The sequence below is a fragment of the Somniosus microcephalus genome, chromosome 13 (assembly GCF_052327205.1).
Source record: "Somniosus microcephalus isolate GS21.2 chromosome 13, FLI_Smic_1.0, whole genome shotgun sequence".
Lineage (NCBI taxonomy): Eukaryota > Metazoa > Chordata > Chondrichthyes > Squaliformes > Somniosidae > Somniosus > Somniosus microcephalus.
The window spans coordinates 189,123,524-189,139,989 of NC_140999.1; the positions used below are offsets into that span (position 1 = coordinate 189,123,524).

The following is a 16,466-nucleotide window of genomic DNA, read 5'->3' on the forward strand; positions in this document are numbered from 1 at the left end:
TTACAGGAAACTCTTTTTTATCCGGCACCGACGGGACCGGCGTGGTGCCGGTTTATCAAAAAGTCCGGATTACAGAGAGGTATAGTTGAAAGGTACGAGAGCTCCGTACACAGCAACAAATCCAGGCTTCCCTGTTGCTTAGCAACAGCTGCAGGAACCCCGGCCACAGACCAAGCATCCCTGTTGCTTAGCAACAGGTGCAGGAACCCCAGTTACACGGCCACAGCTCCAGGAACGGCCACTAACATGAAGTAAAACTTACCTGAACCTACTCCTGAATTTTGCCGGTTAACAGAGATTTCCGGTTATTTAGGTGCCGGTAAATCGAGAGTTTCCTGTAGATCGTGGCTGATTAATACCTCAGCACCTTTTACCCGCCTCAGCTCCCTATCCCTTGATACCCTTACCCAACAAAAATCTATCAATTTGTATCTTGAAAGCTCCAATTGACCCCCAACATCCACAGCCTTTGGGGCAGAGAGTTCCACATTTCTGCTACCCTTTGTGTGAAAAAGTGCTTCCTGATTTCCCTCCTAAATGGCCTGGCTTTAATTTTAATATGATGTCCCCTCGTTCTTGATCTCCCCCATCAGAGGAAATAGTTTCTCTGTACCTTCCTTATCGAATCCTTTTAACATTTTAAACATCTCCATCCGATCAGCCCTCAGTCTACTATACTCAAGGGAATACCTGTACAAGCCAAACTTGTGCAACCTGTCCTCAAGTTAACCCTCTAAACCCCGGGATCATTCTGATGAATCAACAGTGAAGTCGACATCAGAATTAGCTATGCTGATCGGGTGGGCACCAAAATCATTTGGGTTCCTGAGCAAATTGATCACTTTAACCAGACTCTTTCAAACTCTTGTTCGTCATAATGATACAGCACGGAAGGAGGCCATTCGGCCCATCATGCCCGTGCTGGCTCTTTGAAAGAGCTCCCCAATTAGTCCCACTCCCCCTGCTCTTTCCCCATAGCCCTGAAAATTTTTCGCTTCAAGTATTTATCCAATTCCCTTTTGAAAGTTCCTATTGAATCTGCTTCCACCGCCCTTTCAGGCAGCGCATTCCAGATCACAACAACTCGCTGTGTAAAAACATTTCTCATCTCGCCTCTGATTCTTTTGCCAATTTAAAGGGAGCTAACACTGAGGGGGATATGGGGAAAGAAAGCCAGAAATAAATACCTCCCCACATACCATGTACACACCCACAAACAGGATGTGCTTTTTTTAAATAAAGAGTATATATCCTCTCCTTCCTTTTGAGAGGGAATTCAGTTTTAACAGATGTGGTACAGACGGTCAGTCAGCCTCCGCATCGAGTCTCTGTCAGAAAAGTAATCAAGCAAGAAACCGGATTGGGGGGGGGGCGGGTCCTGAGAGGAATAACTGAATCCTGTGCTAGTTAAACTGACATGCAGCACCATAGATAACATTTCTTTACCGGTGAGTTCTGCCTTCACTGATGATCGTCTCACACTGTGTAACTAGGGCAGCTGGGCTCATTTGGAACCACTTCGACCTGTGAGTCAGAGAGTTCCGCAGTTCAACGCCCACTCCGAGGTGACTGCACAATTGAGGCTGACACGCCAGGACAGTACGGAGGGAGGTGCTGACATTTGGACACGGTCTTGTCTGCTAGGCTCGCGTGGGTGTTAAAAGATTCCATGGCGCTGCTCAAGAAAGAGGAGGGAATTCTCCTGGTGTCTGGGCCAACATTCCCCCCTCAACCAAAACCACCAGAAACAGACTCCGGTATCTTGCTGTGTGCAACTTGGCTGCCAGGTTTGCCTACATAAGTCGTTGCACACCAAAAATTAATTCATTGAATGTGTAAACACAAAAAGGGCTTGCATTCATATAGCGCCTTTCACAACCTCAGGGTGTCCCAAAGCGCTTTACAGCCGATTAAGTACTTTTTGAAATGCAGTCACTGTTGTAATGTAGGAAACGCGGCAGCCAATTTACGCACAGCAAGCTCCCACAAACAGCAATCTGATAATGACCCGATAATCTGTTTGTGATGTTGATTGAGGGATAAATATTGGCCCCAGGACGCCACTGCTCTTCTTCGAAATAGTGGCCGCGAGATCTTTTACGTCCACCTGAGAGAGCAGACGGGGCCTCGGTTTAACGTCTCATCCGAAAGACGGGCTTAAAATGCTTTGAGATGTTTGAGAGATGTGACGAGGCACTATATCAAATGCAATTTACACACTGTTCCCAGCCAGCTTTTTCTGTCATCGTCGTTGGCATTCTCGCTTCAACATTTTCTGAAGGCATTTCATTTTAAAACTGCATTCAATTAAAGTTCATCATCATCAATTCTAGTTGAACAGTAACTTTTTAAAAAAGAGATCCTGAAGTTTCTCTCTTACGGAGCCGCGATAAACTGAGAGACGGACATGCACATTTGCACATCAGTACACGACCTAGAAACTGTTCTGATAAAATCTCCGCTGAGTTCTAAGTGATCAGGAGTGGGCAGTAGGACTGTAGAGAGTGAAGTTCGAGTGGTTTCTGGATGCTGCTGGAATCTCAATTAAATTGTGGCTTTCCGTGCCCTTTCTGCTATCTGTAATTTTTAAATATGTGCAGATATGCTGTGGTCTCAGTAAAATGAAAACCACGTTGATGACATTTAACAGCAGGGCTGTAAATGATACTGATTGAAAACACTGAGGTTACTGTGCTATCACTGCAGAAGGATGCTAATGAGATTTTGGGGAATTCTAAGGATGTATGGGGACCAGATATTTACGGCAACTGAATGAGCAACATTCCGCTTTTCACTTGAGATCCACCAGGATTTTTACTGGAGTTTCTGGGATCGTATTTCCACAATTCTGCCTCTTTTCCCATGAAAACAGGAAAGCGGTAAAGATATGGAGGGGCTCCTATTCTCGATAATTGGGGCCGCTGGTTTACGATGGCTCAGTAAGCTTCCTCTCGGGTCCAGTTTGACCCTAGTTGGTACAGCTGGGTGGAGGAAGAAGGAGGCGGTGGTGTTTCACGATGGAATTGGACGGCAACTTTGAGGCCAGCTTTAAATATCGTGCGTGGTGCAGGCAGGCAGTTCTGGCTTCAGTAAAGGATTTTCACCAATACTGTAGTGGCCCTGTCGGTGTTACGCCAGAGTGATGGAACACGGGGTTTATTCTGGCCTCTTGAGCATCCCCGATATTCATCGCTCCAACATCGGCGGCCATGCCTTCAGCTGCCTGGGCCCTGAGCTCTGGAATTCTCTCCCTAAACCTCTCCACTTCTCTACATCTCTTTCCTCCTTTGAGATGCTCCTTAAAACCTACCTCCATCTGCCCTAATATCTCCTTGTGTGGCTCGGTGTCAGATTCTGTTCGATAATCGCTCCTGTGAAAAACCTTGGGATGTTTTACTACCTTAAAGGTGCTGTATAAATACAAGCTGCTGTTGGTTGAGAACTCAGTCTGTTGAGTTCTTGATCTCAACCTTGCCGTTATGGAGAAGGTCCGATGCTTCACCGGGAATGGAGGGCTGCTCCCTTGTCCACTCCTGGTAGCTGGTCCAAAGCAGCATTCACAGAATCACAGAAACCTCACAGTGCAGATAGAGGCCATTTCGGCCCATCGAGCCTGCACCGACACATATCCCACCCGATCCCCGTAACCCCTACATCAACACATATCCCACCCTATCCCCGTAACCCCACGTATTTAATCCCCCCCTAACACTAAGGGTCAATTTATCATAGCCAATCAACCTAACCCGCACATCTTTGGACTGTGGGAGGAAACCGGAGCACCCGGAGGAAACCCACGCAAACACGGGGAGAATGTGCAAACTCCACACAGACAGTCACCCGAGGCCTGATTCGAACCCGGGTCCCTGGCGCTGTGAGGCAACAGTGCTAACCACTATGCCACCGTGCTGGGAATAGATTCTGTTCCTCTCGGCTGTAGTTGGTCCATGGCCTGTGGAAAATAGTTTGGGAATGATGTTTGTAGTGAGTGAAGACCTAAGAGACCGGGTCAGAACAGTTCAAATGTAATCATTGGCCCAGAAATTCGGGTCGGGGGCTTCCCGCAGGTGCAAGCCCCCGATCTGCACTTACCTAGCACGCCGGCCATTGAGCTGTGGGCTCCCGTGGGATTCCGATCCTGGGCCTGCTCCACCTGCCGGCGCGCAGTGCTTGCGTATCCCAGGGGCGCAGTTAGCTGGAAGCATCCCCTGGGATCACGTGGGCCATGGGGAGCCAATCGGAGCAGGGAATGCTTCATTCATAAGATTGACAGGAAGAGCTGTCAAGACTTATAAATACTACGGCCCCAAAACATCACTAAATCTTCAAATAATTTTTTTTTTTAAATCACTTTTTAAATAAACTATAAATTACATGAAATAACTATTTTAAACAATTTAAATTTTTGAAATTTTAAAAAAAAAATTCTAACGGGGCTGAAAATAAAATTACCTTGCTTTAAAGTATTTATAAAAATAATAAACCTGTGGAAAAAATGTTTTAATTTTAATTAATTCACCACTTACTTTGTAAAAAGCAGGCCTTGCGACTGCTTTTTATATGTCTAACTTCTGGAGACTTACCCTCCCGGGAAAACCTGCAAAAAAAAACGAAGTTCGATGTGCACGCGCTGCCTCCCCCGCGCACGCGTTCGACCTCTGAACCCCTTCGTTCAGGGGATCGGAAGTGCCGGTTTCCCGCGCATGCGCAGTGCATGCAGGAAACCGGCACTTCCATTGGGCCTACGGGCGAGTACCCCGTGCGTACTCACCCGTGGAGACCCGAATTTCTGGGCCATTGCTTTAAAACCTTCCAGAGCAGCCTGTATTAATTGGATTCTACAGATATTTTCCTCCTCTGATTCCCTATCCAGCTGGCTCTGGTGTATCACATCGTCAGACTGGACTGGGTCAATGTGCGGCATCAAGTGTCAGATACGAAACGCGAAATTGACCATCGCACTGCAGAGTTTACAGTTAAAATCAATTTCTGGACTCTCGGTAATCAACGTTAAGTCATCCAACGATCTCAAAGCAAGCAAGACTTGCATTTCTATAGCGTCTTTCACTACCTCAGGGCGCCCCAAAGCATTTTGCAGCCAATGACGTGCTTTTGAACTATAGTCACTGTTGTAATTAAGGATATCTCTGACTCATCCATGGTATTGATCACATAATCTGGGGCACTATAGGTAGAAACAAACTGCTTCCGGTGGCTGATGGTTCTACAATAAGGGGACATAGATGCAAGATCAAATCGTAGAATCATACAGCACAGAAGGAGGCCGTTCGGCCCATCGTGCCTGTGCCGGCTCTTTGAAAGAGCTCTCCAATTAGTCCCACTCCCCCTGCTCTTTCCCCACAGCCCTGCAAATTTTTCCTTTTTAAGTAGAGATCTAAGTCACACACCATCCTGACTTGGAAGTATATCGGCGTTCCTTCATCGTCGCTGGGTCAAAATCCTGGAACTCCCTCCCTCACAGCACTGTGGGAGCACCTTCACCACACGGACTGCTGCGGCTCAAGAAGGCGGCTCACCACCACCTTCTCAAGGGCAACTAGGGATGGGTAATAAATGCTGGCCCTTGCCAGTGATGCCCACATCCCAGGAATGAATTAAAAAAAAAAAAAATTCCCTTTTGCAAGTTACTATTGAATCTGCTTCCACCGCCCTTTCAGGCAGCGCGTTCCAGATCACAACAATCCCCTCTGGCATTTTTGTCAAATATTTCAAATCTGTGTCCTCTGGTTACCGACCCTGTTGCCAGTGGAAACAGTTTCTCCCGATCTACTCTGTCAAAACCCCTCTCTCAAATGTAGTGTATTTAGATTGGAGAGCCGGAGAAACCTTTTTATACAGGGTTGTGAGGCTGTGGAACGCACTAGTGATTGAAGCAATATTTAAGACTAGGTTAGATGGTTGGTTGACGGAGCAGGGAATAAAGGGATATGAGCACAAGGTGGGGGCGCATGCAGGCGGCCTATCGCTCGCGTGCAGGATAAACACAGACTGACTGACCCCCTTTCATAGAGTCATACAGCACAGAAGGGTCCATTCGGCCCATCATCTCTATTCTGGCTCTTTGGTAGAGCTCTCCAATTAGTCCCACTGTCCTGTTCTTTTCCCATAGCCCTGCAAATGTTGCCCCCTTCAATTCCCTTTTGAAAGTTACTATTGAATCTGTTTCCGCCGCCCTTTCAGGCAGTATATTCCAGATTTAAAAAAATTAATTCATGGGATATAGACATCGCCGGCATTTATTGCCCATCCCTAATTGCCCTCAAGAAGGTGGCGGTGGCTTGCTGTGCCAATTCAGCGGGTCCGGAGTCACATGTCGGCCAGACCGGGTAAGGACAGTAGATTTCCTTCCCTAAAGGACATCAGTGAACCAGATGGGTTTATACAACAATCCGGTAGTTTCATGGTCACCATTACTGATACTAGCTTTTTATTCCAGATTTATTTAATTAACTGAATTTAAATTCCCCAGCTGCCGTGGTGGGATTTGAACTCACTGTCCGTGGATCAGTTAGTCCAGGCCTCTGGATTATTAGTCCAGTAACATAATCAATATTGTAAATTCTAGGTAAAAATCTAGCTGGTGTAAGGTTGGTGCAATATCCATGTTTAAACTGCAATAACTTTATCTTTAGCCTATAACGAGAAAAAGTATTTAGGTGGTGTAGAAAGACTTAACATGCATGTCTCTTACCTGTAAAAATCCTTCCCCGGAAGTGCCCTTGCCTCCCCAATGGATTTATTACTGGATTGACTGTTGGCTCATCTGCAGTAAATGTGAATTGAGCGAGAGAGAGAGAGAGTTTGCTTTCTTTCCTTCCTTTAATACACTGGGATTGCAGTTGGGAATGAATGTTTGTCTTCGATTCCCACCTTTCCATTGTTTTCAACTGGAATATGATGGACGTGTGTTGCAGTAGCATTTGTATCCCCTTGTCATTAGTGGTGCAATGTATGTATGTGCATTTTCTTCTATTTGGCTTGCATCCGAACCGCTGATGTTTGCATTGCCATGGCAATGGAACAAACAGTTTTTAGTCCACTAGCTTAAACTCTTTCTTGTGCTCCTGTCAACACTTTCCATTCTTCAAAATGGAGAGCATGAGCTATGTGGCTTCATAGCTGGGAATACATGAGCCATGTAGCCTGCAGCATTCAACGCACATGACATAACTGGGCTGACGTTTGAAATTTGGTCGTGTCCCGTGGCTGTGTAGTTGTTTTTGAGGCCTTGTATTGAACTCTGTTGCAGAACAGATGTACTGTATAACCACAAACCCGCGACCTCTACCACCTAGAGGGACAAGGGCAGCGGGTGCATGGGAACACCACCACCTCCAAGTTCCCCTCCCAGTCACACACCATCCTGACATTGGAAATATATTGCCGTTCCTTCATCGTCACTGGGTCAAAATCCTGGAGCTCCCTCCCTAACAGCACTATGGGAGTACCTTCACCTCACAGACAGGCTCACCACCACCTTCTCGAGGGCAATTAGGGATGGGCAATAAATGCTGGCCTTGCCAGCGATGCCCACATCCCAGGCATGATTAAAAAAAAACTGACAGGTGATTGACAAAGTGTCTAGAGGTTGGATTACATCTAAAAGATAAACTCACTTCACAGCACCACAGGTGGGGGGAGAATTTAAGTGGTGCAATGCTGTAATACTGTGTTTCTTAATCACACCATATTTTACCAGCGTAAGCAGGTGAGACCAGTTGTTTCTACTCCTGGTTTATGACCATGACTAAAAACACAGCAGGTAACTAGAGAAGGGGCAATGTAGCTGTTAGCTTTTCGTTTCCACAGATCTGTACAGCGGACTGTTTTTTTTGTATTTGCATACCACATAGATCTGAAATGCCTTTTTGTTTCCTTTCAGCTCCGTGCTGTGTGGCAACGTGCAGTGATAGGAGCCCGCATTTCCAGGCCGAACGGCCCAGCCTCGTACAATGGGCTTCGACGCACTTTACTCAGACAGGCACCCCCATGCCGAGCAGCTCACGTCACACCGAAGGTGGGTTCTGGAAATGGAAAGGGCTAATCTGTATACAAACCACGCAGAGCATCAGATGCAGCCTCCATTTCTTCCCTTCTCCCTCTTGCCCCCACCCCTCAGGTAATCGTGTTCACACTCAAACTGTTCATGTTGCTAATATGTCTGTCTTTACTTTGGCTGCCTCAGCTCATCTGCTGCTGAAACCCTCATCCATGCCTTTGTTACCTCTAGACTTGACTATTCCAACACACTCCTAGCTGGCCTCCCACATTCGACCCTACGTAAACTGGAGGTCATCCAAAATTCGACCGCCCGTGTCCTAACTCGCACCAAGTCCCGTTCGCTCATCACCCCTGTGCTCGCTGACTTACATTGAAAATTTTTTTTTTCACTCATTTATAATTTAAAAATACTATTAAAAAAGGTAAGTTTATTTTTAGCCCCGTAAAATTTTTTAAAAAGTTTTGTTGAAAAAATTAAAAAAAAATATTTAATTTAATGTAATTTTAACTAATTTTAAAAACATGATTTCAAAAGAAAATTATTTAATGTTAACGCCTCAATTTTAAAATTCTCATCCTTGTTTTCAAATCCCTCCATGGCCTCGCCCCTTCCTATCTCTGTAATCTCCTTCAGCCCCACAACCCCCCAAGATATCTGTGCTCCTCTAATTCTGGCATCTTGAGCATCCCTGATTTTAATCGCTCCACCGTTGGTGGCCGTGCCTTCAGCTTCCTAGCCCCTAAGCTCTGGAATTCTCTTCCTAAACCTCTCCGCCTCTCTACCTCTCTCTCCTCCTTTAAGACGCTCCTTAAAACCTACCTCTTTGACCGAGCTTTTGGCCACCTGACCTAATGGCCCGTATTTTCCAATCCCTACGGGTGTGTAAGAGCTGTGTACCCACCCGTAAGGACCTCGCAAGTGCCGGTTTCAGGCATGCCAAGAGTTGAAAACCGGCATTTCCGATCTGTCAAGAATCTTGACGGATCCCGCGCCTGCCCTGGAGATGGGCCTGTGCGGGGGGAGAGTTCCGCTTTCTGCACAACCTCTGCCCGCTGAAATCCCGTAAAAATCTTACGCCTGGTAAAAGCATGAGTAAGGCCTGCTTTTACCAGCATAAGAGTTTGAAAAAAGTAAAAAAAAACACTTTTTTTCCCACTCATTTATAATTTTAAAATACTTTTTAAAAAAGTTAAGTTTATTTTTAGCCCCGTAAATTTTTTTACTTTTTTTGGTTGAAAAAATATTTAATTTAATTTAATTTTAACTAATTTTAAAAACGTGATTAAAAAAAAAATAATTTAATGTTTTGATGTTTTTTGAGTGATCCCCATTCATACTTCCGACATGTCTAAGCGGAGAGACCTGTCGAAAGTATGAAGGGGGATTCCCTTCTCCCATTGGCTCCCCATGGCCCACTCGATCCCAGGGACGATTGCGAACCGCCTGCACCCCTGGGATACCTGGGCCCTGCGCATTTCGACTGTGGAGAGGCCCAGGAGCGGAAATGGCCGGACCTCGGGAGCCCTCCGGTAAGGGCATAGATTTTTTCCCGATAGGAGGCCTCCGCACGCAGGAAGCCTCCGATCGGAAAATATGGGCCATCATCTCCTCATGTGGCTCGGTGTCAGATTTTCCTTGCTGACGCTCCTGTGAAGCACCTTGGGATGTTTTACTACGTTAAAGGCGCTATATAAATGCGAGTTGTGTTGTTGCGTACCCTAGTATTTTATTGCAAGCTTTGCCAAACAAATAATCCTCTGGTGAGCCTTGACTGACAATTTGTTCTCTCTTTTATTAACAGCTTTCCAATGTGAAAGATAAGGCTCAGCCTGTTGAGGAAGAACTGGGCCCCTTCACCAAACTGATAGAAGCCATGGGATTCACAGGGCCCCTGAAGTACAGCAAATGGGTATCTCTTTAAATTTGCACTAATGAAGGTGGGTGGGGGGTGGTGTCTCTGCTGGGAGGTGGTGTCTCTGCTGGGGGGGGGGGGTGGTGTCTCTGCTGGGGGGGTGGTGTCTCTGCTGGGGAGGTGGTGTCTCTGCTGGGGGGGTGGTGTCTCTGCTGGGGGGGGTGGTGTCTCTGCTGGGGGGGTGGTGTCTCTGCTGGGAGGTGGAGCAGTATCTTATTCTTTGTAGCGGCAGTAGTCGGGATTCGCAGGTCTGTTACTGCTTGGTTTAGATACGGAATAAAGCCTCTTTCACGTTCTCTTCCCCCCCACCCCCAAAAAAGGAAAACCCAACTTGACACCAACGATGGTGGAGCAACTCTTGCTGCAACATAGAATCATGGAAATTTACAGCACAGCAGGAGGCCATTCAGCCCATCGTGGCCATGCCGGCCGACAAAAAGCGATCTAGCCTAATCCCACTTTCCAGCTCTTGGTCCGTAGCCCTGTAGGTTACGGCACTTCAAGTGCATATCCAAGTATTTTTTAAATGTGATGAGGGTCTCTGCCTCTCCCACCCTTTCAGGCAGTGAGTTCCAGACCCGCACCACCCTCTGGGTGAAAAACTTTCTCCTCAACTCCCCTCTAAACCTCCGACCAATGACTTTAAATCTCTGCCCCCTGGTTATTGACCCTTCTGCTAAGAGCTGCGGCCTAACTAGTGTTTTATACAGTTCAAGTATAACCTCCCTGCTCTTATATTCTATGCCTCGGTTAATAAAGGCAAGTATCCCGTATGCCTTCTTAACCACCTTATCTACCTGGCCTGCTACCTTCAGGGATCTGGACCTGCACTCCAAGGTCCCTTTGTTCCTCTACACGACTCAGTGTCCTACCATTTAATGTGTATTCCCTTTCCTTGTTAGCCCTCCCCAAATGCATTACCTCACACTTCTCCGGATTGAATTCCATTTGCCACTGTTCTGCCCACCTGACCAATCCATTGATATCTTCCTGCAGTCTGCAGCTTTCTTCTTCATTATCAACCACACGGCCAATTTTTGTATCATCTGCAAACTTCTTAATCATACTTCCTACATTCAAGTCCAAATCATTGATATATATATACCACAAAAAGCAAAGGACCCAGTACTGAGCCCTGCGGAACCCCACTGGAAACAGCTGTCCAGTCACAAAAACACCCTTCGACCATTACCCTTTGTTTCCTCCCTCTGAGCCAATTTTGGATCCAACTTGCCACTTTGCCTTGGATCCCATGGGCTTTTACTTTTGTGACCAGTCTGCCATGTGGGACCTTATCAAAAGCCTTGCTAAAATCCATATAGACTACATCAGACGCACCACCCTCATCGACCCTCCTTGTTACCTCCTCAAAAAATGCAATCAAGTTAGTCAGACATGATCTTCCCTTAACAAATCCATGCTGACTGTCCCTGATTAATCCGTGTCTTTCTAAATGAAGATTTATCATGTCCCTCAGAATTTTTTCCAATAATTTTCCCACCACCGAGGTTAGGCTGACTGGCCTGTAATTACTTGGTCTATCCCTTTCTCCCTTTTTAAACAACGGTACCATGTTAGCCATCCTCCAGTCCTCCGGCACCACACCTGTAGCCAGAGAGGATTGGAAAATGATGGTCAGAGCCTCTGCTATTTCCTCTCTTACTTCTCTTAACATTTCATCCGGGCATGGGGATTTATCCACTTTCAAAGATGCTTAAACCCCTTAATACTTCCTCTTTCACTATGTTTATTTCATCTAATATTTCACACTCTTCCCCGATGGCAATGTTTGCATCGACCCTCTCTTTTGTGAAAACAAACGTGAAGAACCATACCCGTGCCTTCCGATTCCACACACAGGTTACCTTTATGGTCCCTAATAGGCCCTACCCTTACTTTAGTTATCCTCTTGCTCTTAATGTATTTATCTTTGGGTTTATGGCATGGCATCTCTCCCACTTCAGATGGTCTTTCCGAGTTTAAAGCAAAGTAAGATCGATCTTGAATTTATACAGTACTTTCACAACCGGAAGTCCCAAAGTGTATTACAGCCAGTGAAGTACTTTTTTGAAGTGTAGTCACTGCTGTAATGTAGGAAACGCAAAAGCTAATCTGTGCACAACAAGCTCCCACAAACAGCAATGTGTTAACGACCAGATAATTTGTTTTTAGGTTTTAGTTGAGGGATAAATATTAGCCAAGACACCGGGGAGAACTCCCCTGCTCTTCTTCCAATAGTAGCCATGGAATCTTTTACGTCCACCTGAGAGAGCAGACGAGGCCTCGGTTTAACGTCTCATCCGAAAGACGGCACCTCCGACAGTGCGGCGTTCCCTCAGCACTGCACCAGGAGTGTCAGCCTAGACTTTGTGCTGAAGTCTCTGGAGCGGGGCTTGAACCCACAACCTTCTGACTCGGAGGCGAGAGTGCTGCCCACTGAGCCACGGGCTGACTTTCAGTTAGACTATCCAGTGCTGTGGTGTGTACTAACTAAGAGCTGAACTGGTAGTTCTCAGAGCAGAAAGGAGCACCAAGTTTTCCAGAAACTGGGTAATTAATTTCCAATCCCACTGGCCTCAAAAATATTTTTTATCGCACGTTAAGAACATTCAAAACAGCCCCGAGGGAAATAGTTAGTGCTTTACCTACGGTGTGATGAGTAACATTAACATGGGTCAAATGTGAAGCAGCTGTGAGCTAACACAACTAAACGAGTTGCTGCCAAATCTATCGGAGGCTCAAACTTTGAGGGCATGTATTTGTAACAAGATTTGTCCTCGTGAAACAGCAAGCCCAGGTGAGAGTGCTGGTGCTCAGGGCCACTTTTTTTTTGTTCTTTTATGGGATGTGGGCCTGGCTGGCAAGGCCAGCATTTATTGCCCATACCTAGTTGCCCTTGAGAAGGTGGTGGTGAGCCGCCTTCTTGAACCGTTGCAGTCCGTGTGGTGAAGGTTACTCCCACAGTGCTGTTAGGGAGGGAGTTCCAGGATTTTGACCCAGCCACGATGAAGGAACAGTGACATATTTCTAAGTCAGGATGGTGTGTGACTTGGAGGGGAACTTGCAGGTGGTGGTGTTCCCATGCGCCTGCTGCCCTTGTCCTTCTAGGTGGAAGAGGTCGCAGGTTTGGGAGGTGCTGCCGAAGAAGCCTTGGTGAGTTGCTGCAGTGCATCTTGTAGATGGTACACACTGCAGCCACGGTGCGCCGGTGGTGGAGGGAGTGAATGGTTAAGGTGGTGGATGGGGTGCCAATCAAGCGGGCTGCTTTGTCCTGAACCTATGATGGAGGGAAGGTCGTTGATGAAGCAGCCAAAGATGTTTGGGCCTAGGACACTGATGGAATAAGTCAGATTCCATCTCGAGATGGAATACCTGTGATTTTCGTTAGGCAAGTGTATTAACGTTTACTGAACCAAGGCGGGTAGATGGAGTTAAGATACAGATCAGCCATGATCTAATTGAATGGCGGAACAGGCTGGAAGGTGTGAATGGTATCCACCTGTTCCTATAAATGTGCAGTATCAGCTCCCCACGTTTATTTCAGCCTGTACCAGACAGCAGATCTGCAGACCCACATTTTTGTGGGTCTACAATGCCACAGATTCCCTAGATATCGGGTTGTTTACACTAGGGAATGAAGCCGATGGAAGGAGAGCTGCGTATCTGCGGTTGGCTACACTCCCCCTAGTGTAAAAATGTCTAATAAAAGGCTTCAGTTGGATTCACTGATACTGGGTTCCCTTGCACTGGCTACGCGGGGATGGGAAGCTTAGTACAATGAAGTTTCAAGTCTGGATTAACATACCCCTGTGGGTACAACTGATCTTATCTGTAAAATATGCTAATAGGTATGTACATAGAGGGCGTATGTAAAAGCGTTTCCTCTGCCCACCTGGGGCTCTCTTGCCGTGCCGGAGCTCCGAGTAGAGCGCTTGTTTTGGGAGCCTCGTATCGGGCATGCGGACAATGTGACCCGCCCATCGGAGCTGATTGAGCGTGGTCAGAGCTTCAATGCTGGGGATGTTGGCCTGAGCAAGAACACTGACGTTGGTGCGCCTATCCTGCCAATGGATTTGCAGGATCTTGCGGAGGCAGCGTTGGTGGTACCTCTCCAGTGCTTTGAGGTGCCTGCTGTACATGGACACCCACAAAGCCTCCTTGAAAAAGTGTAACATCCCCACCGACACCTGGGAATCCCTGGCCCAAGACCGCACAAAGTGGAGGAGAAGCATCCGGGTAGGCGCTGAACACCTCGAGTCTCATCGCTGGGAGCAAGCGGAAGCCAAGCGCAGGCAGCGCACGTCAACCCAAGCACCCCACCCACCCGCCCATTCAACCACCATCTGCTCAGACAGAGACTGTAGGTCCCGCATTGGACTAATCAGTCACCTGCAAACTCATTTTTAATGTGGAAGCAAGTCATCCTCGGTTCCGAGGGACTGCCTAAGAAGAAAAGAGAAGTATGTAAAATCTCACCTCCAAACACAAAGTAGGAGGGATCATGAATCTATTTTCTCTGTATCTTTCCATATTTGCCCACACCCCTTGACCCTCCTTTCTATAGTGTACAAGCTTAATGACGACGCTATTGATTTCTAGCGGGTGTGATTCATGTTGCTTTTCTCGTTTATTTCCCTTCTATGTTTTGGCTCCTATGTCTGCACTTGCTGTTCTGATCATTTTTCTTTCTTTATCACTGTTTTTGTTACAGAAAATTAAGATTGCCGGCCTCCGCATGTACACCTGTTGCGTGGAGAGAATAGACTACGATGGCTTGTTTGAAAGTATGTACAGACAGGGTTTCTCTGCAATTTGCTAAATTTGAGCTGCATTTAATGCATTTATTCTTTGAAGGTTTCACTCATTCTTTTCATCAGGGATGCACAGTTGCATTTTGGTGAAATTGACTCCAGCTCCGAAGGCACTCCCCATTCCGCCAGTCTCAGGCAGTCTGCTGTTAAATGCAAAATTAAGCCCACTGTCAAAATGATTTCCAGCCTATTAAAACCTTTCGAGATCTATATTGAAGCCAGGTCAAACATTCAGTCATGCACTCGGGATTTATCTCCATGTTTTCAAATTATGGTCATCAAAACAAAATGGGAATTGCGGAAGGATCGTTTACTAAAAGGGGGGGGGAAGATTACTGGCACAGTTGGTGGAACAGGAAAGCTTGATGGGTATCGGGAAGGACCTCGACCGATTCTTGTCAACCAATGGGATTCAGGGCCATCAGAAATGCACCAAGATACCACTGTGGGTAGGCGGGCTAGATAGGTGCCTGAACTGGCTGTGGGTTTCAAAGCTTCATCGGCAGTGAGTTCTAATTGTGGAACGTGCCCGATTATAAAAGAAAGAATGAATGAACTTAGATTTCTATAGCGCCTTTCGCAATCTCTGGACGTCCCAACGTGCTTTACAGCCAATGAAGTACTTTTTGAAGTGTAGTCACTGTTGTTGTAATGTAGGAAACGCGGCAGCCAATTTGCGCACAGCAAGCTCCCACAAACAGCTATGTGATGATAACCAGATAGGAAACTCTTCATTATCCGGCACCAACGGGACCGGCGAGGTGCCGGTTTATCAAAAAGTCCGGATTACAGAGAGGTATAGTTAAACGGTATGAGAGCTCCGTACACAGCAACAAATCCAGGCTTCCCTGTTGCTTAGCAACATGTGCAGAAACTCCGGCCACAGACCAAGCGTCCCTGTTGCTTAGCAATAAGTGCACGAACCCCAGTTACACGGCCACAGATCCAGGAACGGCCACTAATATGAAGTAAAACTCACCTGAACCTACTCCTGAATTTTGCCGGTTATTTAGGTGCCGGTTAAAAGAGCGTTTCCTGCAATCTGTTTTTAGTGATGTTGGTTGAGGGATAAATACTGGCCAGGACAAATATTGCTAGTAAAAGCTGGCAGCTTCACTGGAAAATAATGCGGAAAGGGGCCTCAATAATTTGCATTTGAAATTTAATTATCACGGCCTCTAAATTATCCAGTGTATTTAACGGACATGGTTTTGTGGCTGGAGAGTGGATTTGAAGCTTCACTTTGGAAAAAGAGGAGGCTTTTGGTGACCTAATCGAAGTCTTCCAAGATGGTGATGAGAATTGACCAAAATTGTCCAGGCAAATTGCTCACTGTGGCGAAAGGTTCAACTATCCGGAGACTTCATTTAAAAATAGGAGTTTCCAGGCCCAGCTTCTTCATCCCAAAGGTAACCTAGCTGTGGGATGAGATACCCGGGAAGGTCACTGAAGCAGATCTAAATCTACGGCAGTCTGAACAGCGAGTCGCACCACAGCAAAACTGAACCATTGCCGTAAAACTTAAGAGCTTACAGTGTCCATATCGGATTATAGGAACAGGAGGAGGCCATTCAGCCCCTTGAGTCTGTTCCGCCATTCAGTTAGATGATAGCGGATCTGAATCTTAACTCCTACCTGCCTTGGATCCGTAACCTTTAATACCCATGCCTAACAAAACCCGAAGAGGCTTTATTATCCCTGGTCCCTATCGATTGCCATT

The 16,466-nt window shown here is 46.6% G+C and overlaps 1 protein-coding gene across 2 annotated transcripts in view; it reads left to right on the plus strand.

The window, feature by feature from the left end:
• Positions 1–7,925: 7,925 nt before the first annotated feature.
• uqcc1 (ubiquinol-cytochrome c reductase complex assembly factor 1) overlaps positions 7,926–16,466 on the plus strand; it is a 120,213-nt gene continuing 111,672 nt past the window's right edge. The window contains exons 1-3 of one of the 2 annotated variants that reach the window (XM_086005848.1): positions 7,926–8,038; positions 9,825–9,932; positions 14,647–14,719. In XM_086005848.1, coding sequence (XP_085861974.1) covers positions 9,897–9,932; positions 14,647–14,719 — 109 coding nt within the window. In that variant the 5' untranslated portion in view covers positions 7,926–8,038; positions 9,825–9,896. The other variant, XM_086005849.1, reaches the window with a different exon arrangement.